The following is a 27706-nucleotide window of genomic DNA, read 5'->3' as shown; positions in this document are numbered from 1 at the left end:
TAACTCAGTTGCTGTATTTGATATTAAGCAGCAAAATATAGTGATTTGAATATTTGGGAAAACATCAAACCAGATTATGTAAAAAGAAAAAAAAAGATGAAATTAGAAAATATATATTTTATGTTTATGAGTTCTGCCAATCAAAATTTTGTGGCAGAAATTGGGTGATTACCATGCAATTTTATTTTGGTAAAATTCTTAAATTATTTGAATGTTTATTATAATTTCTAATTAGTGACTTGTTATAATCAAAATCCGCCCTAAAGAGTGTCCTTTCTTTTATTAGGTATCAGAGTAGGTATCAAGATTTCTACTTCTATACAAATGGGATATTTCAGATCTGTACATAAAAAACTTGTTGAATATATAGGTTGAGAATTGTTCTGTGTCGCTCTCTCTCACACACACACGCATTCTCACTTTTATAGATATAATAGATAGATTACTCTAGATATATTTCCATATGTCTGAATACCCTATATACAAATTTTCAAATCTGTAGATAAAAAATTTGTTGAGTATATAGGTTGAAAATTGTTCTCTCTCTCTCTCACACACACATTCTCAATTTTAGAGATATAATAGATAGATTATGCTAGATATATTTCCATATATCTGAATACCCTATATACAAATTTTCTAATCTGTAGATCAAATATTTGTTGAATATATAGGTTGAAAATTGTTCTTACTCTCTCTCTCTCTCTCTCGCTACCTCACACACACACATTCTAACTTTTATAGATATAATAGATAGATTATGCTAGATATATTTCCATATGTGTGAATACCCTATATACAAATTTTCTAATTTGTAGATAAAAAATTTGTAGAGTGCATAGGTTGAGAATTGTTCTCTCTATCTCTCACACACACATTCTAACTTTTAAAGATATAATAGATTATGCTAGATATATTTCGATATTTCTGAATACCCTATATTCAAATTTTCAAATCTGTAGATAAAAAATTTGTTGAATGTATAGGTTGAGAACTGTTCTCTCTCTCTCTCTCTCTCTCTCTCTCTCGCTCACACACACACACACATTCTCACTTTTATAGATATAATAGAAAGATTATGCTAGATATATTTCTATTTGTATGAATACTCTATATACAAATTTTAAAATCTGTAGATAAAGAATTTGTTGAGTATATGGGTTGAGAATTGTTCTCTCTCTCTCTCTCTCTCACACACACACACACACACAGACACACACACATTCTCACTTTTATAGATATAATAGATTATGCTAGATATATTTCCATATGTCTGAATACCCTATATACAAATTTTCAAATCTGTAGATAAAAAATTTGTTGAGTATATAGGTTGAGAATTGTTCTCTCTCTCTATCCCACACATTCTCACTTTTATAGATATAATAGACAGATTATGCCAGATATATTGAAATATGTCTGAATGCCCAATATACAAATTTTGAAATCTGTAGATAAAAAATTTGTTGTATACATAGGTTGAGAATTGTCCTCTCTCTCACACACACACACATTCTCACTTTTATACATATAATAGATAGATTATGCTAGATATATTTCTATATGTCTGAACACCCTATATACAAATGTTCAAATCTGTGGATAAAAAATTTGTTGAATGTATAGGTTGAGAATTTTTCTCTCTCTCTCTTTTTCTCTCTCTCTCTCTCGCTATCTCACACACACACATTCTCACTTTTATAGATAAAATAGATAGATTATGCTAGATATATTTCCATATGTCTGAATACCCTATATACAAATTTTCAAATCTGTAGATAAAAAATTTGTTGAATATATAGGTTTAGAATTGTTCTCTCTCTCTCTCTCACACACACATTCTGACTTTTGTAGTTATAATAGATAGATTATGCTAGATATATTTCCATGTCTGAATACCCTATATACAAATTTTCTAAGCTGTAGATAACAAATTTGTTGAGTATGTAGGTTAAGAATTGTTCTCTCTCTCTCTCTCACACACACACACACACAAGTTCTCACTTTTATAGATATAATAGATAGATTATGCTAGATATATTTCTATATGTCTGCCTACCCTATATACAAATTTTCAAATCTGTACCCAAAAATGTGTGGAATATATAAGTTGAGAATTGTTCTCTCTCTCTCTCTCACACACATATTCTCACTTTTATAGATATAATAGAAAGATTATGCTAGATATATTTCTATATGTCTGAATACCCTATATACAAAATTTCAAATCTGTAGATAAAAAATTTGTTGAGTATATAGGTTGAGAATTGTTCTCTCTCACACACACCTACACACACACACACACACACACACACACACACACACATTCTACCTTTTATAGATATAATAGATTATGCTAGATATATTTCCATATGTCTGAATACCCTACATACAAATTTTCAAATCTGTAGATAAACAATTTGTTGTAAATATAGGTTGAGAATTTTTTGCTCTTTCCATCACTCACATTCACACTTTTATAGATATAATACATAGATTATGCCAGATATATTTACATATGTCTGAATACGCAATATACACATTTTCAAATCTGTAGATAAGAAATTAGTTGAATATATAGGTTGAGAATTGTTCTCTCTCTCTCTCTTTCTCTCTCTCTCACACACACATTCTCACTTTTATAGATATAATAGATAGATTATGCTAGATATATTTCCATACGTCTGAATACCCTATATCCAAATTTTCTAATATGTAGATAAAAAATTTGTTGAATATATAGGGTGAGAATTTTCCTTCCTCTCTTTCTCTCTCTCTCTCTCTCTTTCTCACACACACACACATACACATTCTCACATTTATTGATATAATAGATAGAATATGCTAGATATATTGCTATATGTCTGAATACCCTATATACAAATTGTCAAATCTGTAGATAAAAAATGTGTTGAATATATAGGCTGAAAATTGTTCTCTCTCTCTCTCTGACTCTCTCTCTCTCTCACACACACACACATGGTCATTTTATAGATATAATAGATAGGTTATGCTAGATATATTTCTATATGTCTGAATACCCTATATACAAATTTTTAAATCTGTAGATAAAAAATTTGTTGAGTATATAGGTTGAGAATTGTTCTTTCTCTCTCTCTCACACACACATTCTCACTTTTATAGATATAATGGATTATGCTAGATATATTTCCAAATGTCTGAATACCCTATATACAAATTTTCAAATCTGTAAAGATAGAATTTGTTGAATATATAGGTTGAGAATTGTTCTCTCTCTCTCTCTCACACACACATTTTCACTTTTATAGATATAATAGATAGATTATGCTAGATATATTTCCTTATGTCTGAATACCCTATATACAAATTATCAAATCTGTAGATAAAAAATTTGTTGAGTATATAGGTTGAGAATTGTTCTCTCTCTCTCTCTCACTCACTCACACACACACACACATTCTACCTTTTATAGATATAATAGATTATGCTAGATATATTTCCATATGTCTGAATACCCTGTATACAAATTTTCAGATCTGTACATAAAAATTAGTTGAATATATAGGTTGAGAATTGTTCTCTCTCTCTCTCTCTTCTCTCTCTCTTTCACACACATTCTCACTTTTATAGATATAATAGATAGATTATGCTAGATATATTTCCATATGTCTGAATACCCTATATACAAATTTTCTAATCGGTAGATAAAAAATTTGTTGAATATATAGGGTGAGAATTGTACTTACTCTCTCTCTCTCTCACGCACACATTCTCACTTTTATGGATATAATAGATAGATTATGCTGGATATATTTCCATATGTCTGAATACCCTATATACAAATGGTCAAATCTGTAGATAACAAATTTATTGAATAGATAGGTTGAGATAGGTAGGAGGTCAAGAGAAAGAGGGTGAGAGAGAGAGAAGAGTAAGTTGGTGAGAGAGAGAGAAAAGAGAAAGAGGGTGTTGGTTTTGAAGCTGCCTCTTCCCCCCCCCCCAGTTTAACAGTGGGTGAGAGAGAGAAGAGTAAGTGGGTAAGTGAGAGAGAGAGAAAAGAGAAAGACGGTGTTGGTTTTGAAGCGGCCTCCTCTCCTCCCCCCTTCCAGTTTAAGAGGTATGAGGTCACGTGGTAATATACAAAATGGCTATTTATTTTCTACCATAAATATAACGATATTTTTATTATCGTCTAATATTTTGAAAGCTGAATTTTTTTATTCCTGTTAATTTTTTCCTGACATTTTTCGTTAAAACTCTTGTATAAATAATATTTTTAACCAGTTAATGTCTGAATACCCCATATACAAATGGTCAAATCTGTAGATAACAAATTTATTGAATAGATAGGTTGAGAATTGTTCTCTCTCTCTCTCGCAACCTTACACACACAACCACACGCAAACATTTTGACTTTTATAGATATAATAGATCGATTATGCTAGATATATTTCCATATGTCTGAATACCCAATATACAAATTTTCAAATCTGTAGATAAAAAATTTGTTGAATATATAGGTTGAGAATTGTTCTCTCTCTCACACACTCACATTCTCACTTTTATAGATATAATGTATAGATTATGCTAGATTTATTTCTATATGTCTGAATACCCTATATACAAAGTTTAAAATCCGTAGATAAAAATACGTTGAGTATATAGGTTGAGAATTCTTCTCTCTCTCCCTTACACACACACACACACACACACACACACATTTTCACTTTTATAGATATAATAGATAGATTATGCTAGATATATTTCCATATGTCTAAATACCCTATATACAAATTTTCAAATCTTTAGATAAAAAATGTATTGAATATATAGGTTGAGAATTGTTGTCTCTCTCTCTCTCTCTGGCTACCTCACACACACACATTTTCACTTTTATAGATATTATAGATAGATTATGCTAGATATATTTCCATATGTCTGAATACCCTATATACAAATTTTCAAATCTGTAGATAAACAATTTGTTGAGTATATAGGTTGAGAATTGCTCTCTCTCTCTCACACACACTCAAATATAAAGTGTGCATCTTTTTTTAATAGGAGGAAATGCTTGGGAAACTGTGCACTCGGCCTATTCCCCCCCCCCCCGCCCCCACAAAAGCGGTGTCATTCTCTTCCCCCCACCCCACTAAGTAAATATAAAGTGTGCATCTTTTTTTAGTAGGAGGTAATGCTTGGGAAACTGTGCACTCGGCTTCTTCCCCCCCTTCCCCCCACAAAAGCGGTTCTAGTCTCGTCCCCCCACCCCAAATGCTTGGGAATTTGTAGAGTGCATAAGTTGAGAATTGTTCTCTCTATCTCTCACACACACACATTCTAACTTTTAAAGATATAATAGATTATGCTAGATATATTTCGATATTTCTGAATACCCTATATTCAAATTTTCAAATCTGTAGATAAAAAATTTGTTGAATGTATAGGTTGAGAACTGTTCTCTCTCTCTCTCTCTCTCTCTCTCTCTCGCTCACACACACACACACACATTCTCACTTTTATAGATATAATAGAAAGATTATGCTAGATATATTTCTATTTGTATGAATACTCTATATACAAATTTTAAAATCTGTAGATAAAGAATTTGTTGAGTATATGGGTTGAGAATTGTTCTCTCTCTCTCTCTCTCTCTCACACACACACACACAGACACACACACATTCTCACTTTTATAGATATAATAGATTATGCTAGATATATTTCCATATGTCTGAATACCCTATATACAAATTTTCAAATCTGTAGATAAAAAATTTGTTGAGTATATAGGTTGAGAATTGTTCTCTCTCTCTATCCCACACATTCTCACTTTTATAGATATAATAGACAGATTATGCCAGATATATTGAAATATGTCTGAATGCCCAATATACAAATTTTGAAATCTGTAGATAAAAAATTTGTTGTATACATAGGTTGAGAATTGTCCTCTCTCTCACACACACACACATTCTCACTTTTATACATATAATAGATAGATTATGCTAGATATATTTCTATATGTCTGAACACCCTATATACAAATGTTCAAATCTGTGGATAAAAAATTTGTTGAATGTATAGGTTGAGAATTTTTCTCTCTCTCTCTTTTTCTCTCTCTCTCTCGCTATCTCACACACACACATTCTCACTTTTATAGATAAAATAGATAGATTATGCTAGATATATTTCCATATGTCTGAATACCCTATATACAAATTTTCAAATCTGTAGATAAAAAATTTGTTTAATATATAGGTTTAGAATTGTTCTCTCTCTCTCTCACACACACATTCTGACTTTTGTAGTTATAATAGATAGATTATGCTAGATATATTTCCATATGTCTGAATACCCTATATACAAATTTTCTAAGCTGTAGATAACAAATTTGTTGAGTATGTAGGTTAAGAATTGTTCTCTCTCTCTCTCTCACACACACACACACACACAAGTTCTCACTTTTATAGATATAATAGATAGATTATGCTAGATATATTTCTATATGTCTGCCTACCCTATATACAAATTTTCAAATCTGTACCCAAAAATGTGTGGAATATATACAAATTTTCTAAGCTGTAGATAACAAATTTGTTGAGTATGTAGGTTGAGAATTGTTCTCTCTCACACACACCTACACACACACACACACACACACACACATTCTACCTTTTATAGATATAATAGATTATGCTAGATATATTTCCATATGTCTGAATACCCTACATACAAATTTTCAAATCTGTAGATAAACAATTTGTTGTAAATATAGGTTGAGAATTTTTTGCTCTTTCCATCACTCACATTCACACTTTTATAGATATAATACATAGATTATGCCAGATATATTTACATATGTCTGAATACGCAATATACACATTTTCAAATCTGTAGATAAGAAATTAGTTGAATATATAGGTTTAGAATTGTTCTCTCTCTCTCTCTTTCTCTCTCTCTCACACACACATTCTCACTTTTATAGATATAATAGATAGATTATGCTAGATATATTTCCATACGTCTGAATACCCTATATCCAAATTTTCTAATATGTAGATAAAAAATTTGTTGAATATATAGGGTGAGAATTTTCCTTCCTCTCTTTCTCTCTCTCTCTCTCTCTCTTTCTCACACACACACACATACACATTCTCACATTTATTGATATAATAGATAGAATATGCTAGATATATTGCTATATGTCTGAATACCCTATATACAAATTGTCAAATCTGTAGATAAAAAATGTGTTGAATATATATGCTGAAAATTGTTCTCTCTCTCTCTGACTCTCTCTCTCTCTCTCACACACACACACATGGTCATTTTATAGATATAATAGATAGGTTATGCTAGATATATTTCTATATGTCTGAATACCCTATATACAAATTTTCAAATCTGTAGATAATAAATTTGTAGAGTATATAGGTTTAGAATTGTTCTCTCTCTCTCTCACACATACACACACACACACATTCTCACTTTAGAGATATAATAGATAGATTATGCTAGATATATTTCTATATGTCTGAATACCCTATATACAAATTTGTACATCTGTAGATAAAAAATTTGTTGAGTATATAGGTTGAGAATTGTTCTTTCTCTCTCTCTCACACACACATTCTCACTTTTATAGATATAATAGATTATGCATGATATATTTCCAAATGTCTGAATACCCTATATACAAATTTTCAAATCTGTAAAGATAGAATTTGTTGAATATATAGGTTGAGAATTGTTCTCTCTCTCTCTCTCTCTCACACACATTCTCACTTTTATAGATATAATAGATAGATTATGCTAGATATATTTCCTTATGTCTGAATACCCTATATACAAATTATCAAATCTGTAGATACAAAATTTGTTGAGTATATAGGTTGAGAATTGTTCTCTCTCTCTCTCTCTCTCACTCACTCACACACACACACACACACACACATTCTACCTTTTATAGATATAATAGATTATGCTAGATATATTTCCATATGTCTGAATACCCTGTATACAAATTTTCAGATCTGTACATAAAAATTAGTTGAATATATAGGTTGAGAATTGTTCTCTCTCTCTCTTCTCTCTCTCTCTCTTTCACACACATTCTCACTTTTATAGATATAATAGATAGATTATGCTAGATATATTTCCATATGTCTGAATACCCTATATACAAATTTTCTAATCGGTAGATAAAAAATTTGTTGAATATATAGGGTGAGAATTGTACTTACTCTCTCTCTCTCACGCACACATTCTCACTTTTATGGATATAATAGATAGATTATGCTGGATATATTTCCATATGTCTGAATACCCTATATACAAATGGTCAAATCTGTAGATAACAAATTTATTGAATAGATAGGTTGAGAATTGTTCTCTCTCTCTCTCGCAACCTTACACACACAACCACATGCAAACATTCTGACTTTTATAGATATAATAGATCGATTATGCTAGATATATTTCCATATGTCTGAATACCCAATATACAAATTTTCAAATCTGTAGATAAAAAATTTGTTGAATATATAGGTTGAGAATTGTTCTCTCTCTCTCACACACTCACATTCTCACTTTTATAGATATAATGTATAGATTATGCTAGATATATTTCTATATGTCTGAATACCCTATATACAAAGTTTAAAATCCGTAGATAAAAATATGTTGAGTATATAGGTTGAGAATTGTTCTCTCTCTCTCTTACACACACACACATTTTCACTTTTATAGATATAATAGATAGATTATGCTAGATATATTTCCATATGTCTGAATACCCTATATACAAATTTTCAAATCTGTAGATAAAAAATGTATTGAATATATAGGTTGAGAATTGTTCTCTCTCTCTCTCTCTCTCTCTCTCTCTCTCTCTGGCTACCTCACACACACACACATTTTCACTTTTATAGATATAATAGATAGATTATGCTAGACATATTTCCATATGTCTGAATACCCTATATACAAACTTTCAAATCTGTAGATAAAAAATTTGTTGAGTATATAGGTTGAGAATTGTTCTCTCTCTCTCTCACACACTCAAATATAAAGTGTGCATCCTCTTTTAATAGGAGATAATGCTTGGGAAACTGTGCACTTGGCTTCTTCCCCCCCCACCATTCCCCCAACAAAAGCGGTTCTAATCTCGTCCCCCCACCCCACTAAGTAAATATAAAGTGTGCTTCCTCTTTTAATAGGAGGTAATGCTTGGGAAACTGTGCACTTGGCTTCTTCCCCCCCCTTCCCGACAAAAGCGGTTCTAATCTCTTTCCCCCCCACCCCACTATGTAATTATAAAGTGTGCATCTTTTTTTTAATAGGAGATAATGCTTGGGAAACTGTGCACTGTTTTTGTTGGTTTTCAAGCTGCCTCTTCCCCCCCCCACCCCACACACACAGTTTAACAGTAGTAGGAGGTCAAGAGAAAGAGGGTGAGAGAGAGAGAAGAGTAAGTTGGTGAGAGAGAGAAAAGAGAAAGAGGGTGTTGGTTTTGAAGCTGCCTCTTCCCCCCCCCCAGTTTAACAGTGGGTGAGAGAGAGAAGAGTAAGTGGGTGAGTGAGAGAGATAGAAAAGAGAAAGACGGTGTTGGTTTTGAAGCGGCCTCCTCTCCTCCCCCCTTCCAGTTTAAGAGGTATGAGGTCACGTGGTAATATACAAAATGGCTATTTATTTTCTACCATAAATATAACGATATTTTTATTATCGTCTAATATTTTGAAAGCTGAATTTTTTTATTCCTGTACATTTTTTCCTGACATTTTTCGTTAAAACTCTTGTATAAATAATATTTTTAACCAGTTAATCACGATGGAAACATTGTCATAAAGTTTAATAATATATATAACGCAGGAGAAGAGAAATGCAAAAGTATCGAAGACAGAACTTGTTATTTACAATTGTTCGCCATTAGTGGACGTTGACGTCACGTCACGTGACATGACTAAGCGTTTTTTTTTTTACGTATGAATTACATTGGATCATTCAAGAATTACGTAATAAAAAGCATTAAAATGACAGGTTTTTGGGGGGCCCCCCTGGGAGAAAAACGATAAGTTCACCCCTTTCTACTGGTCCGTTTGACGTGAAATTTCGATATTTGTCATCCGGGATACGGGGCTTCGATATGATACCAAATTTATCAAGTCTGGTTGTGTCTTTCAAAAGTTTTAGCGTTACATACAAACATACAAACTCACAGACGTTTGAGATTTATATATATAGATGATGAAGGAAAATGTGTGTTAGTTTGTGCGTGCCTGTGTGTGTTTATATGTCTGCCATAAACTTTTCACAGACACATCTGACAAAATTGGTAGCATTAGAAAGATCAATCTCTCGGATGAAAAATATCTAAAAACTGCCAAAATAGATTAATTCTGTGCTGGTCCACTGGGCCATTTTTTGCAAGGAGGGGTCACTTTTTGCGTCAACATACTTGCAAAGTCATACACCTAGCAATCTGTATGCACGTTTAAAAAACATTATTTCGAAGGCTCGTGACGTCATAAGTCATTATGGTCATTTGCAAAGACTCAGTTCTTTACCTTGAAAAACTGTCCAAACTCTCGTCAAGAGAATCGTCGGTGAACACCAAAGAGTCGTCATTAAATTTGGCTTTCTTTTCATCAGACGGCTTCACGTCTTCAAGTTCCTTTTTTAAAAGAAACAATTTTAAAATGTTATTATCACAAATAAAAAGAAATCAATAATGTCAAAAATAGTAGAAATTGTGAAGCATTTCCCAATCTGGGGAGCCACGCCCCCTTTCTTGGTGTGTGTGCGTGTGTGTTGAGAGGGCAGAGCAAGAAAATAACTTTTTGGTTCTTCTTCCTTATAATAGCAAAATTCAGAATCTTTAATCTTCAGAAGGATTTCACTTATAACTAGGGCTATAACAAGAGAATATTCTCATCATTATTTTGACTCTTGAGTATATATCCGTATATAGTGTATATCCAAGTATATATCCGTGTATAGCGTATATCCAAGTATATATCCGTATATAGCGTATATCCAAGTATATATCCGTATATAGCGTATATCCAAGTATATATCCGTATATAGTGTATATCCAAGTATATATCCGTATATAGCGTATATCCAAGTATATATCCGTATATAGCGTATATCCAAGTATATATCCGTATATAACGTATATCCAAGTATATATCCATATATAGCGTATATCCAAGTATATATCCGTATATAGTGTATATCCAAATATATATCCGTATATAGCGTATATCCAAGTATATATCCGTATATAGCGTATATCCAAGTATATATCCGTATATAGTGTATATCCAAGTATATATCCGTATATAGCGTATATCCAAGTATATATCCGTATATAGCGTATATCCAAGTATATATCCGTATATAGCGTATATCCAAGTATATATCCATATATAGCGTATATCCAAGTATATTTCAGTATGTAGTGTGTGTTTGGATTCTTAATCCGGCAGGGGGATGTGATGTGTCTATAAGTTCATGCTTGCATGCCTTCTCGCTTCCAGCTAACACCGCTGGCTAACCTTGTGGTGTAAAGGGAGCAGCTATGCATAAGTCTTCCCTGCCAGCACATAGCCTCTCCATCATCGAGACTCCTACAATGCCTCCACGTTGGCTACACACGTTAACTGGGTGACTTGCGGCGTCAGGCTAAACCTCTAGGAGATCTCAGAGTAGTAGGGGACCCCAGAGGTAGTGCGTTATGGCCCACCGATGTGTGGACATACCCTGGCACACTACCAACCCCTACCCCACTGTCTTGTGGGTGCCCTTGTTTGGGCGAAGACTAGGGGGACCAACCCCAAAATCAAACACCACTGCCTTGTGGGCCTTATTATAGCAAAAGGCTAAGAGATGGGAACTCTGACTTCAAATCTTTGCAGTTTTCCTTAGAAGGCTATGGAACCTCATCCAGAAAGAAAAGGCGTAGTAGCGGAAATGATAGGGCGACTGTCTACCTCACTGAGATTACTTTCGGCCAGAAGCTGAGGCCTCCTCTGCTACCAGTTGTCACGGGTTTGCTCCACTGGAAATGAGCATTGGAGGTTCAGAGAGTGTTTATCTGATGCGCAACAGATACTGCACCTAAACTGCGCAAGCAAGTTAGGAGTCGAGGTGGAAACTCCTGTGGTGATGGATAAAGCACTGAGGCCTCAACTAGTCATCGTCAAGGCTGACGGACTGCATCATGATGATGATGATGATGATGATATATCTGACACAGTTAACCAATCAAGAACCACATCACTATCTACAAACATATAAGAAATTAACTCATATATACTCGAGAGTCCAAATAATGAAAAGAATATTTTCTTGTCATAGCTCTAGTGATAAGCCTCTTCAGTAATTTCGAAATATTCTAGAATTGTTTTGCTTGAGATTATCTTGGAGATAAACGTACAAATAAAAATCTGAAAAATTGGGATCCACACCTCTTACTGATAAGATGATCCCTAAAGTGTCCCTTATTTGGTAAAAATAAACTTCAGTATATGTTTGCCTTGTCCACCATTTTTGAATCATGAATGTTCCACAGTTTTTATTTTACCATTGTTCAATAGTGTGCTCCAAATGTTTTTAGGGGATAAAACTATTTGCGGCTCCGTATGGATAGTAATAGATTAAAAACGTTCTAATTGCATACAGACGTCCGTGAAATATAGCCTCTTGGTTTCAAAAATATATTACATTTATCGTATTTATAGGAGAGTTAATATTTCACTAAATAAAATGAATAACTTTTTCTTTTCAATTTGTGAATTCTAACCAAGTTGTCAGTCATGACTAGGGTTATGACAACAGCATATTCTTTTCATTGTTTTGACTCTCGAGTATATATCCGACACAGTTAATCAATCAAGAACCACATCACTCTGTATAAAAGCATATAAGACATTAACTGATATATACTCGAGAGTGAAAACAATAAAAAAGAATATTCTGCTGTCATAGCCAGAGTTATAACTAATTGTTAATCAACATCTTTTAGCGTTATGCCATGAGTTTACGTGAACAATTCTAGTGTGCGTTTTGGAATTAAATGTGGATCAAATAAAAAGGTTTAGTTTGAAACTGTGTAGAATACCATGTTCAACAAAAAAGATTGGAAATTACATTGGGAACAGGAATAATGGCACAAATAAGGAGTTCCTATCAAACAGATTTGCCTGTTTAACGGCACGTGGTCATTTTTTTTTTTTCATTTAATGCTCAAGGATTGCCTATGTATACATTGTTTTATTTTTCTTCAGTCAAAGTTCTCAGAAATCAAGGGGCCCACAACCAGGAGCTAACACTTGAAGTCTATATGAGATACATAGATATTCGAATGTTCCTTCCCACAGGTTCATGTTTACATTAGCCAATGGCAGGACTTCTCTCAGAAAATGGTTCGGCTGATTTTTCTTCCTCTTCTTCTGTGCTGTTTTGTATAGGGGTGATTTTTGTGAATGTGTTGAATTAATACATTTTTTTTTACATAGGCGTCACCACTTATCAAGGCCGATAGGCCACTCAAGGATAAGGGTTAAAGAGTGTAGAGTAGTCAAAAGGACAATATAGTAATCGATAGTAATGGAAGTTCGGTAAATTTGTTAACTTAAGTGGAACGGCTCATCAGAAACTTGTTCACGTTGGACTTGAAGACAACCATATTATAGACAGCTGGAAAGCAGGAAGACAATTCCACAGGCGTGCAGTTCTAAGAAAGAAGCTTTGATCATGGAATCTATGTTTAGGTTTAGGTACAGATAAAGAGTGGGGAAAATTATTGATAATGTTTTCAGCTAGTCTAGTGTTTCTTGTGAAAGTTTGGCGAGGGGGGACCATAGATTGAAGCTCAGTTGAACACTTTCCATGAAAATAACGATAAAGCAAAGACAAACTCGCAACATCTCTTCTGTGAGATAGAGGTTGCAGCGAGGAGAAAAGGACATCTCCCACCAGGCCACGAAGTCTATTTTGAACCCTATCAAGGCAGGACAAGTCTTTTCTAGCAGCTCCTGCCCATATGTGGCAACAGTATTCCATCCTTGGACGTATCTGGCTCTTAGGACATTATTTTTACAAGTGCATCTTTGAAGTACTTTTGCTATTTTTAAGTGTTGGATTAGTTCAGTTTTTTATTTATTTTATTTTATTTTTCTTAGGTATTGTTATCCTAAGTATACAGGTTTTGGGGGAAGGGGGGAGTCTCTAATCTTTACATACACACACGCACACACAGACGCACACACATACAAGTAACAAATACAAATACTTACATCATTTTCTGTTTCAACACTATAGGCACTGGAAAAAAGGAATAAGATATACAACACATTAAATTAATACAAACAAGCAGAACCTGTGGAAATTCCATGGTAGTTGTAAATATTTTAAAAAACATGCTAAATAAAATTAATAAAAAGTAAAATAAATAACAAATTTAAAACAATTTTTTAGCAAATTCTTTTTTAATCTTTTAATGCATCTAAAACCAAGCTTCTATCTTTACATCATCAACGTTCTGATCCTCATCTGGCATCAATTAAAATGAATGGCTCTCGTCTTGGGGAGGCCTCAAGTTTTGACAGGCTTCTGGGCTTGACCTTTACTCCTGATCTTAAATGGAATACGTACATCAAATCTGTTGCCAAGGCCGCTGGAAAAATGGTAGGATCCTTCTATCAATCCAGTAGATATCTCACTGCTGATGCAATTCTCTATCTATATAAGAGCCAAATACGTCCAAGGATCGTTAATATTTTTTTTTTTTTTTTTTGGAACATTTTTTTAGGGCTCCGTTGCTCAATACCCTTACTATAAAACTTCTCTACACCCGGGCAACGCTGGGCACTCACGCTAGTTAAATAGTAAAGGGAGAATTAAGGGTTACTTTCTCAGAAAGTAAGCTTATTGATGTTATGCAAGATGTGGGAGTTATTTCAAATTGGTGATTAGGAAGTTTATGGGATTTAGTCGAGTATAAGTTTGAAACGTCCATCATTATCATCATTTTTGGTTTAACATTTGTTTTATATGCTGGCAGGCTTCTTGAAATTGACTTCCAAACTAACCTATATCTGGTCACACACACACACACAAAAAAAAAAAAAAAAAAAAAAAAAAGTAACACCAGGCAGGTAAGTAATAAATTAACAAAATAAATAAATAAATAAATAAAACATTTGGAAAAAGTTGTCCAACCTGGAATTTTCATCTTCTGCTGATTCATTGTTCGAGCCTTTTGAGTCACATTGCAGATCGTCAACTAAAAATATTAAAAAAAAAAAAAAAAAAGATTTCAAACTTACTGAAAAGAGAAGTGCAACAGCAAAATCCCACCCCTTTACTGTTGAGGTCCTAAGATGTCGGAAAGCTTTTTACAGTTATAGACATTAACTTTTTTTTTTTCCACTGGCGGAGAGCAGTTCCTGTAAGATAGTCGGGTCACACAATAGCAAACTTTGTTACTCGTTTTAAGCTGTAATTGTAATTTTATTTTATTCACTGTTTGAGGTCCCTAGTTTTACGTGCTCTGAGGAACCAATCACGCTTGTGCCCCCTTCGACTAACTCAACAAACAGCAAAATCCCACCCCTTCACTGTTGAGGTCCTAAGATGTCGGAAAGCTTTTTACTCTACTAGTTTCTTCCTTCATGTTTTGGAACTTCTTTTGGAAAAATTTTTGACAGAGAATCCTTCAATTGTAGCATTGACGAGACCACACAATTGACATTACAACGGGATAGACCAACAACATTGGATGATATATTATTTTAATTGGATTTCCCACAGAAGAGACGTAGCGAGTCTGTCTTTGTTCTATCGTTATTTCCATGGCAGGTGCTCGTCTGAGCTCCATTCTCTGGTCCTCCCTCGCCAATCTTTTTCAAAAAGCACCCGACTAGCTGAAACCACCGTCAATAATTTTCCCCACTCCTTATCTGTGCCTGAATCAGAACGTGGATTCCATGAACGAGGCTTCTTTCTTGGAACTGCACACCTGTGGAACGCTGTTCCGCTTGCCTGTTTCCCTCCCGACTTCAACCTGGATGTCTTCAAGTTCAACACAAACAAATTCCTGATGAACCGCCCCCTTAAGTAATGACACTTTATCAATTCTCCAATACTATTACTACACTATCCCATTAATTACTGTACACACAATAACCCTTATCCCCGAGTGGCCATTGGGCCTTGATAAGTGGTGAACTCCATGTAAAAAAAAAAAAAAATTCATTATTGAGATGAGTATTATTGATATTAATTTATTTATTGCGGACTATTATCCTCATCTTTCTTAGATATTGTTTCATGACGTTTCGGCCAACTATTCCTCTGGCCTTCATCAGATGGTAACCGTGACGGATAGGAACTCTGAATCCCCTGACTGCATTCATTGCAATTACTGCCGTGAGACGACAACAACTATGGAAGGCAATAATTGCAGTGAATGCAGTCAGGAGATTCAGAGTTCCTATCCCGTCGCGGTTACCACGTGACGAAACTAGTCTTGATCTTGATAATAACTTATAATAAAAAGAAAAGAAGGAATAATCACATCTCATTTTTATGGGCAAAGCAAACTAGGCTTGATCTTAATAATAACTAATAATAATAAAAAGAAAAAAAGTAATAATCACATCTCATTTTTATGGGCAACGCAAACTAGGCTTGATCTTAATAATAACTCATAATAATAAAAAGAAAAAATAATAATCACATTTCATTTTTATGGGCAAAGCAAACTAGGCTTGATCTTAATAATAACTCATAATAACAAAAAGTAAGGAAGGAATAATCACATCTCATGGGCAAAGCAAACTAGGCTTGATCTTAATAATAGCCCATAATAATAAAAAGAAAAAAAGTAATAATCACATTTCATTTTTATGGGCAAAGCAAACTAGGCTTGATCTTAATAATAACTAATAATAATAATAAAAAGTGCTTTACCTTTTTTTCTCAGTTTTACGATTTCTTTCTTTTTGCTGTTTAAAACCATCAGAAACTGCAATAAAGAAAAACAAACATTTCTTTACTGCGACTTACATTGTTTTTTGTTTTATTTTTTATTTTTTTAATTTCAAACAACGATGAAATGAAATTTTTTTTATTTTTTTAATTTCAAACAACGATGAAATCAAATTTTTTTTTTTTTAATTTCAAACAACGATGAAATCAAATTTTTTTTTTTTTACCTTTGAGTAAAGATCTTCTTCGAGTTTTTCTTTGGCAGACACACAATTGTCCAATCTCTGGAATAAATCAACAATGGTAGGAGATTTACAATTTAAGAAAAATAGGAGACGTTTTAAAACTAAATCATCTCAGCTTTGAAATTTTAAAAAAATATATAAAATAATTCAACAAATTTTTAAAAAATAACTGAAGCATACATGGTCCTCCATAAGTGCACAGTGAACGAGGTATAAAAACATTACTAAGTTCAACATTTGCCCCCCCCCACTCCCCATTTAGCCCCAAAAGTCCCCAGGGGATGTCAAATCCTGGTGAAAATGTCGTCTTTCTCTAACGTCTGAGTGGGGGTGGGGTGGAGGTTCTAATGATCTCTATGCGATCGTCTCTTCAAGCTTGTCCACGTGTGGCATTTTTGGAGGTGTGGCATTTTTGGAGGTATGGCATTTTTGAAGATGTTTCGTTTCTGTAAGTGTGGCATTTTGGGGATGTGGCATTTTTGGAGGTGTGGCATTTCATAGGTACTTTAGCGCTCACTAGGTAAGCCCGATGCAAGCATAATTACCTTGAGTGCATTCGCCCGTTCCTGTGATAACCGATCGTTGTCCATCCGTGTGGAAACTATTTTATGGTTCAGATTTGAAATTTTTTCGATGCAATGGTCAAATATGTTCCGTATCGTTTTGTTATCGTCATGTTTGGTGAGTTTGGTGCTCCCCAGCCGAAACTAATAATAAAAAGAATAAAAGACAATTCACATTTAATAAAAAACTCTTAACATTTTCAAAAACTTTAAAAATTTAAGAATTATTTTAAGTAGTAATCTCTCTCTCTCTCTCTCTCTCTCTCTCTCTCTCTCTCTCTCTCTCTCTCTTTAAAATCTTTTAAACAATTAAAAAGAAAAAAACATGTCCTTCTTTGGAACATTATTTTATCAGTAAGTTAATTAATTTCCTGTATCTTTTTTTTTTTTTTACATGGAAGTCACCACTTACCAAGGCCCGGAAGCCACTCGGGGATAAGGGTTATTGCGTGTACAGTAATCATTGGGATAGTATCGTAGTAATCATTAGTATTGGAGATTTGGTAAAGTGTCTTACTTAAGGGGGCGGTTCATCAGGAATTTGTTTATATCGGACTTGAAGACATCTATTGCTAAATAGTTTTATTTACATGAACAAATAATAGTACCAATGTTCTTAAAGGGATCATCAGTTATTTACCATGAAACACTGTTTCGGGGATTTGAAAACAAAGCAGTATATTAAATCATGGCTCCCCAGCAGTGTTGACCCACCTCCTTCAAAACACATGAACAAAATTATTTCTTATCTGTGTCATTCGTTCCTTTCTGCACAAGTATATGTGCCTATTATTTACAAACTACTGTGTTATATATAAGGCGCTGAATGTCATAACTCAGTAAGCACCACAAACAAAAAACAGAGAAAAACGCTGTTAAAGTTTAGTAACTTTCAAAATGCTATAAAATCTGAACTGTGAAAAATATTCATGTAAGGTTTTCTTTATTGTTTAGCTTACAGCCTCAGCTTTTTTGTTAGCATAATTTTGTGTAAGAAAAGCAAGGCATTTTGGAAGACAAAAGTATTAACAGCGTTTTTCTCCTTTTCAATTACCACAACAAACTGCACCGTAGTAAACATTGTGTTCGCGTTCATTTTTTTTTATTGTTGCAAAAAGAGTATTATCATAGTAATAAAATTTCATATTTCATATAATCTCAACCTTTTTTATCTATTTGGCTCACAGGTTACGAGAAAGGCTGAAGTACTGAATGTTTCAGTTTTATTAGGATTTTTTTCCCCCTACAAGGCTACAAAGTCTATTTTGTACTCTGTCAAGGCAGGATAGGCTATTTTTAGTAGCTCCTGCCCAGATGTGGCAGCAGTACTCCATCCTTGGATGTACTTGGCTTTTTTATAGATAGAGAATTGCATCAGTAGTGAGATATCTTCTGGAGCGGTAGAAGAACCCCACCATTTTCCCAGCAACATTGGCAACAGACTTGATGTACGTGTTCTACTATTTTTAAGCAAATGGCAAATTCTACATGCAAAACGTACTAAAGTATTGCCAGGGCTGCTGCAAGGAAGGTGGGCTCTCCCTACCATGCTAGAAAGTTACTTGTGCCTAAAAGTATCCTGCAAAAATAAATTTTAGAAACTTCTAATATTGTTTACAGAAAAAAAAAAGGTCAAGAAAATGTGACGTCTTAGCTGACCGGAAGTTTGGAACGTTGAAATTAACCGATATGATGGCTCCTGAAAATGGTAATGCAAAAAATACTTCCCCCCCCCCCTTGAAGAAAACTGCCCAGTTGAGAGTGAAGGAATTAATATTTTTGGCCAATTTTTCGATAGCTGTCGTCCGAGGCGTCGAGCTTCAAAATGATACTGATCCCATCAGGATCGTCGCGTCTGTCAAAAGTTTTTGGCAAACATACATACATACATTCACACAAACCAATGATTGAGATTTATATTATAGATTATATTATATTGGACCAATATATAATAATGATTTAAAAAATTTTTTTTAAAAAATGACTCATACTCCACCACCAAGAATCGAAACCAAAACGTTTAGCTTACGATTTACTTTTTTCTTTGATGTTAATGCCTGAGCTATGAAGACATGTTTGCTGCAAGGCTAAAAATTAAAACATGAACCGATAGTTATTACGTTATGCATGCGTAATACTGTCATTTGACATTCGCCTGGCAAATTCCATTTCCCTAATTTTCACACTTTTCACCGATTTTCCCTGGCTAAAACACAAATATAAAGTTTTGCATAGGTTCAAATACCCTATATATTAAGTTTCATGTCCGTAGACCAAAAACTGACAAGAGTTTGGTAAGCAAAATTTTTTAAACAAACAGATTATAAATATATAATGATATTGATGCCTAGTTGGTGCAGCTAGTAGAGTGTTTTGTGAAAGTTTGGCAAGAGGGTACCATGGATTGGAGTTTAGATGAAAACTTGCCATGAAAATAACGGTACTTGTACAGTTTAGTCAAGACATTAAAAAATGAAAATATCAAAAAAAGGTTTAAATTGTATGTATCCGTTATGGAATGAAGTTCTCCGGAAAAAAAAATTTCACTTAATTTCATCAAGTAGTTTTTTTTTTTACAGCAAAAAAACAATTTGTTATGATACCGAGAAAAATGTTCGATTTTTAGGAAGAAAAGCTAGTAATAAAGATGGGGAGGGAGTGCCGGCACTTTACATGGCGTTATCTCCCGTGTCATTTCTAAAATTCAAACAAAAATTTAAAACAAATCCAAGATGTCTGCCTAATTAGATGATCATCCACTAAGAAAATTAAAAAAAAAAAACTAATATGGAATTAATTAAAATGAATGTTTAAAAGAATATGCAAATTAGCTAGATCTTTTGCAGATGAATGCAATTCCACGACCCATATATAAAAAAGTTGTATTTTCTTTTTACATAAATAGAAAAAAGGGTTTTTAATATGAATATCAGTACAAAAAAAAAAAAATGTATGTATGGATAGAGAAAAGTAAAGAGAGAGGGAGATGGTATCAAAAGCAGCTTAATAAGGAATGCTAGCGAGATGAAGCTGAAAGGGTACTAACCTTGACATCATCTTTCACCATATGTTTTTTCCAAGAGAACTGAACTGAGTCGGCAGACACATGGTCAACTTGATATTGAAAACAGATTTCAGGGCAGGACTTGCCAGTCAGAGCTTGGACGGTCATATCAACATAATTTTCGTAATCGAGATTCGTCTGCGAACACTGGTCATGTACACCATCGCCCGATACTAAACAACGAAACAACATTTTAACAATCAGTGCGAAAAAGATTAACAATTAAAGGGTGATTAAAGAGTGAACACAGAGTGATATCAATGCTTAAAGGCTGCAGGTGAACTTGTTTCTCAGTTGAAAATTGCTTCAGCTGTGAGAAATGAATATGATGTCCAATGGCCCAAAGAGAAAGGGTGACAGAAAAGAAAACTCATTTGGAAGCATGCAGGCATTGAGGCGTGTAAAGACATGGGTTGGCAAGATATAACTCATTAGTGATTTTGATCTCTCTCAATTAAAGGCTTTGAGCGATATTACTACTTAAAGAGTGCAGATGATATTAATGCCTAGTGGGTGCAACCAGTATCAATGTCTAAAGGGTGCAGTTGATATTGACACTCAGTTGGTGCATACAGTATCAGTGCTTTAAGGGTGCAGGTAATATTAATGCCTAGTTGGTGCAGGCGGTATAAATGCCTAAAGAGTGCAGAGAGTATCAGTGCCTAGTTAGTGCAGGCGATATCAATGCCTACAGAGTGCAGGTGATATCAGTGTCTAAAGACTGCAGGTGATATTAATGCCTAGTTGGTGCAGGCAGTATCAGTGCCTAAAGGGTGCAGTTGATATTGATGCCTAGTTGGTGCATGCAGTATCAGTGCCTAAAGAGTGCAGGTGGTATAGGTGCCTAGTTGATGCAGGTGATATAAGTACCTAAAGGGTGCAGGTGATATTAATGTCTAGTTGGTGCAGGTGGTATTAGTGCCTAAAGGCTGGAGGTGAACTTGTTCCTCAGTTGAAAATTACTTCAGCTATGGGAATCTATTAGAAACGGATATGATGTCAGATGGCTCAAAGAGAGAGAGTGACAGAAAAGAAAACCCATTGGGAAGCATGCAGGCATTGAGACTTGTAAAGACATGGGTTGGCAAGATATAACTCATTAGTGATTTTGATCTCTCTCTCTCTCACACTTCATTGATTATTGATTTGAAACAAAGATCATGTCGAATAAATAGCCTCAATATTCTATCAGTTTTGTGCAGGCGTATTACGGCAAAACTAATGTAGGCACATATTCCATGCCCATGACGATCTTGGGGGTCAGATTTAGATGTTAAGTTGGAGTATCCTTTAATTATGAATTCGTCTAGAGAAGTGGTTGGCCCTATGCCAGTTTCACTTAGAAAGAATATGTCCGGTTTCGTTTTCTGTAATTGTGTTTCAACCTCTGGAAGGTTGGAACGTAGACCCCTGATGTTGGAGAAGGAGACATGGTAGTAGGGGTCTACGTTGGTGGATGGGGTTCTAGGTTTATTCGTGTTTCTGTTTTGATTTGTCATGATTGAGGTTTTGGGGTTTGTGGAGCAGGTCGGTAGACTTGGCTGGAGCAGGACAGAGAGAGAAAATAAGAGAGAAAAAGACAATTTTTTTTTTTGTGGCACATAAGGTAAAGCCGTAACAATTACTCACTAGTATGGCATCGAGAGGCCCTACCAGAAACTACTGTATGATCCAGAATCCATTCACCAAATGGCAATACAGCAGCCCCAGTACTTTGCACCTGCTGATAGGACAGCCTCCTTAGTGGTTAATCCAAGGTTCAGGTCCCTGACTATAAGGCAGGTAATGTCAGCCCAGATGAAACGTTTACCTCCAGCATCCTTACTAGTGACATGATCACAAGGATAGACATAGAAACAGAAATTTTCCGACATCTCAGGCTACTCTTTACAAAGTACTACCGACCTGGAAAACAGCTTTTTCTTCACCCTTTGTCAGAAAAATCATTCATTGGAAATGAGGACTGAAGGACAAAAAAGGAGAAGCGAGAGTTACTGGAGCTGCCGATAACACACCCACGTGCATTATCTACTCTCCATTGAAAATAAATAAATAAATAAATAAACTAAAATAAAAGTAAAAGGTGAGAAGGACTTATTAATATCTACTTAGTATAAGTCCTTTACCCATTCACGGCTTAGGATAGTACTTGAAGATAGTCTCCCCTCCCATGTTAATGCATGGATACTTTATCTTTATCTAGGTCGAGCTGGGATGTTAAACTGTTCCAGCTCCACCCCATAATAAATATGCTATAATGGAACTTTTATCAAATTGAAAAAGTCTGGTTATTTTTAACTCGTTTAAAAAGCTGGTTAAGAAGTAATACCTTTAGGGATATTTATTATTTATTTAATGCATACTTAAGAAGAAAAAAAAATACAGAAAAGCCGCGTGTTTTTGAGTTCAGATAATATGCAAATATAATTTGGGAAATGTTCAATTTCATGGGAGACTTTTTTTTTTATTTGGATTATTCGAACTATTGTTCTCATCTTGAGTGTTTTTCTCACAACGTTCTTAGGAATACAAATGTGAATTATTTATTAATTCTACCTTGTCATGGCTGACAGAATGGTAGTCTCATTTAAACCTAGATAATTGCTAAAAAAATCGAAAATTAAACAAAAATACTGGTAGACTATTACATTTTTGTATGATTGGTGATTGGATATGTTTCTATCAGTATTTTGTTTAATTTTTGATTTTTCATTGATTATCGAGGCTCAATTGAGACCACCATCCTATTTTTCATTTTAACTCAGTTTTTACACGACTTTCATTTTTGAGTTAAAGTTATTGGCTAAAATGTGCTGCTGATTGGAGAAATTTTTTTTCGCTACTTACTGTCACCTTCCCAGGAATCGTTTCCATTACAAAGAGTTAAATGGAAGCCATCTCTTCCGCTGTCTTTAACGGTAGTGAATAAATAATAACTTTTTAGCAGGACTGGAATTTTACAAAAGGCAATCTCTTCCATGGCTGCAAAAGAAGGGAGGTTTCATTTAGACAGCTTTTGCTGTTTTTTTTTTGTTTTTTTTTTAACATAGGCATCACCACTTATCAAGGCCCAGAGACCACTCGAGGATAAGGGTTAAAGAGTGTACAGTAGACAATTGGACAATATAGTAATCGTTAGTAATGGAAATTCGGTAAATTTGTTAACTTATACGGAACGGCTCATCAAAAACTTGTTTACGTTGGACTTGAAAACAATCAGATTGTAGTCAGCTGGAAAGCAGGAGAACGGAAGAAAGTTCCATAGGCGTGCAGTTCTAAGAAAGAAGCTTTGCTCATGGAATCTACGCTTAGGTTTAGGCACAGATAAAGAGTGGGGGAAATTAGTGATAGTGTTTTCTGCTAGACGTGTGTTTCTTGTGAAAGTTTGGTGAGGGGGGGGGACTATAGATTGGAGCTCAGCCGAGCACTTGCCATGAAAATAATGATAAAGCAGAGACAAACACGCAACATCTCTTCTGTGAGAAAGAAGTTGCAGGGAAGAGAAAAGGACATCCCCTACGAGGCTACAAAGTCTATTTTGAACTCTATCAAGGCAGGACAAGTCCTTTCTAGCAGCTCTTGCTCAAATGTGGCAATAGTACTCCATCCTAGGACGTACCTGGTTCTTATATAGATAGAGAATTGCATCAGCAGTGAGATATCTACTGGATCGATAGAAGGATCCCACCATTTTTCCAGCAGCCTTGGCAACAGATTTGATGTATGTGTTCCATTTAAGATCAGGAGTAAAGGTCAAGCCCAGAAGCTTGTCAAAACATGAGGCCTCCCCAAGACGAGAGCCATTCATTTCAATTGATGCCAGATGGGGATCAGAGCGTTGATGATGTAAAGATAAAAGCTTGGTTGTTACGAACTAGTAGAATACCTGTCCCAAGATGGGTACAAGCAATATGAATAGCATTAGTTTTTAATTTTTTTTTTTTTTTTTGTAGAGTGCAATTTCAGGGGTGCATCACACATATGGTAAAATTCACAAAAGACTAAAAATAAATAATGTGGCCACATTATTTATCATATTGCCTAGATTACATATCCCATAATTCATTACAGGGTAGAACGATAAAATAGTCACGCAAGAAAAGATAGCATGATTCCATTTCCGTTTAATGAAAACCAGTCTTCATTTTTTGTTGCAGATCATCCACTCGTTGGCCAGTTGTGACAAATCCCAAGAGCAATAGAAGCCTTCTATCATGTATGAAATTTACACAATATCCAACTAGCGAGATTGGAGATGCGCCGTTGTACAACTCATGCTCTCTACCAATCCAAGTTATGACAACAGAACCATTGCCAGCACCCTCAATTGCTACGAATAATAGGAACGTGCCCAGAGTGATGAAAACAAAGTTTCTGGTCACGGTTACGGTCATTGGTGTGGTTTTCAAGTGAGGGCCACATCATGCCATCTCACATCTTCGAAGTCGGTTTGAAAGTCAACACCAAAGTGTACCTGGATCTGCTTAAAAGTGTGGTGATCCCCTGGTGCAATCAGGTGGCCGCTGAGTGTAGTATCTGTTTCTGATATTACACTTCACACTTTCTGTCCTCGATCAGCGGAAGAGAAATCCTTCTAGCCAGAGGCAATTTTTATCTTTGTTCCTATCCAAAGTGTTCCTTTCTGGAGAATTGCATTTTCGCCAAATTAAAAACCGAGGTGCTTGTTTCGTTTAATCAAGACATTAAAAAATGAAAATATAGAAAAAAGTTATATTGTACGTATCCGTCATGGAATGAAGTTTTCATACAAAAAACATCACTTAATTTGATAAAGTTTTTTTTTTTTTTGTCTTTAAACAAAAAAGAGATTAACAAAGGACAAAATGAAAAAGACGTTTCTGAATTTTTGAGATGAGGCTTGGTTATATGTATTATTATTCATCGGACTACTGTTCTCATCTTGAGTGTGATTTTCACAACGTTTTGGTCGATATAACCTCCGACCTTCTTCAAGTGTATCTTGTCAAACTCGGGTCCTTGCACAGTCGTTAGAGTACTGGGAAAAATCAAATGTAAAAGTGATATTCTCCTGAAGGTTGAAGGTTCAATTCTCAGCGTGGGCGACCGAAATATACATTTACGAATTACTTAGGACCTCTATCCAGTCATGGTTGACGGAACAACAGCATGCTACCCCCGTGAAATAAATAAAGGGTTCTGCTCGAAATTCCGTCCAAACACCTGAATACGGCCGAAGGTTATATCGACCGAAACATTGTGAAAATCATACTCAAGATGAGAACAGTAGTCCGATGAATAATAATATGAAATGAATGAAAAAAAAAACCCACTAAAATATTTATCTAGGTATTTTTTATCGAGCCATGTTTCAAAATAATCTCGTCAAATGTTGACAAACTTTAAGCGGTGATGGAGTTATCTCCCTTTGTGCCTATTCTCCTCTTCCGCGAAATAGGCAAGATGAACGTGACACGATCAATCTCAGTAACCTTTGATTATACTCTGTAAAAAAAGAAAAAAAGGAAAACTACTTTATCGAATTAAGTGATTTTTTTTTTTGGTATGAAAACTTTATTCCATAACAAGTATGTACGATATAATTTTTTTTGTTTTCAATATTTTCATTTTGTTAATGTCTTGATTAAACTAAACAAGTACCTTGGTTTTTAATGTGGCAAAAAACGAGTTCTTGATGAGCCGTTCCCCTTAAGTTAACAAATTTACTGAATTTCCATTACTAACGATTACTATATTGTCCAATTGACTACTGTAAACTCTTTAACCCTTATCCTCGAGTGGTCTCTTGGCCTTGATAAGTGGTGATGCCTATGCAAAAAAAAAAAAAAATACAGCTCGCCAAAAAGGGACACTTTGGATAGGAACAAAAATAAAAATTGCCTCTGGCTAGAAGGATTTTACCTCCAATGATCGAGAACAAAAAAGTGTGAAGTGTAAGATTGCCGCGACACAATTGATCTCATTAAAACTTGATTTTCCTCTGTAAAAATAAAACTAACAAAATACTTGATCAAATTAAGTGATGTTTTGGGTTTGTATTACTGTACACATAGATTCGAAAAAGTTGTCAAAAAACAAATATATAACAAATAAATGTTATCAAAGGCAAGATAAGTTACTTTTCTACCTAACTGGATATGTTTTCGGTGTTTTTATTTAATGTAACATGTTTATTCAGCTCGAAAAATATACTGTGTTTACCGATGTATTGGAAAATTCAAGATGGCACTCGACTCTCTCTTTAACACGGTAAGTTTGGGAAAAGGTGCTATAAATATAAAACTAGAGAAAATACTGTTAGAAACTTGCTCAATATATGTTACCGTGACATAGGTTGACATATATTCAGTGTTTTTTTAATAGTATTTTGTCTAGTCTATTATTTATAACACCTTTTCCAAAACTTACCATGTTAAAGAGAAAGTCGGGCGCAATTTTGAATTTTCCAATACATCGGTAAACACTGTATGTTTTTCGAGCTGAATAAACATGTTACATTGAATAAAAACACGAAAAATATATCCAGTTTGGTAGAAAAGTAGCTTATCTTGCCTTTGATAACATTTATTTGTTATATATTTGTTTTTTGACAACTTTTTCTAATCTATGTGTACAGTAATACAAAACCCGATTTTTTTATGAAAACTTTATTCCATAACTAGCGAGGGTACCCGGCGTTGGTTGACCGAGTGTTTGGAGGTGTGTGTGTGTAATGGGCGGGGGGGGGGGTTAAAGTAATGAATAAGCGAAGTAATAACACTGTTTAAATATTAAATAAAAAACAACGATGTTAAACTTCTTAAAAACATCGGAAAAACCAAAAAAAAAAAAAAAAAAAAAAAAAAACAGCAAACAAA

General features: G+C 34.3%; 2 protein-coding genes across 5 annotated transcripts in view; one reads left to right on the top strand and one right to left on the bottom strand.

Moving 5' to 3' along the window:
- The window catches only part of LOC145269036 (DNA repair protein XRCC4-like), a 208225-nt gene that overhangs the window by 10388 nt on the left and 170131 nt on the right, over nt 1-27706 (bottom strand). For 3 of the 4 annotated variants that reach the window (XM_080124635.1, XM_080124636.1, XM_080124637.1), the window contains 8 exons: nt 23697-23831; nt 20832-21022; nt 17768-17929; nt 17205-17261; nt 16960-17014; nt 15208-15271; nt 14283-14310; nt 10548-10654 (listed from right to left, as the gene is read on the bottom strand). In XM_080124635.1, the coding sequence (XP_079980761.1) occupies nt 10548-10654; nt 14283-14310; nt 15208-15271; nt 16960-17014; nt 17205-17261; nt 17768-17929; nt 20832-21022; nt 23697-23831 (799 nt within the window). The remainder of the gene's footprint in view (nt 1-10547; nt 10655-14282; nt 14311-15207; nt 15272-16959; nt 17015-17204; nt 17262-17767; nt 17930-20831; nt 21023-23696; nt 23832-27706) is intronic. The other variant, XM_080124638.1, reaches the window with a different exon arrangement.
- Nucleotides 1-27706, top strand: part of LOC145269035 (alkaline phosphatase-like) — a 282423-nt gene that overhangs the window by 207152 nt on the left and 47565 nt on the right. The window lies entirely within an intron of this gene.

Source organism: Euprymna scolopes, chromosome 45 (genome assembly GCF_053919585.1).
Source record: "Euprymna scolopes isolate OS-2025 chromosome 45, ASM5391958v1, whole genome shotgun sequence".
Taxonomy (NCBI): domain Eukaryota; kingdom Metazoa; phylum Mollusca; class Cephalopoda; order Sepiida; family Sepiolidae; genus Euprymna; species Euprymna scolopes.
Note: the sequence above shows the minus strand (reverse complement) of the source record. Positions and strands in the feature narration are given on the sequence as shown.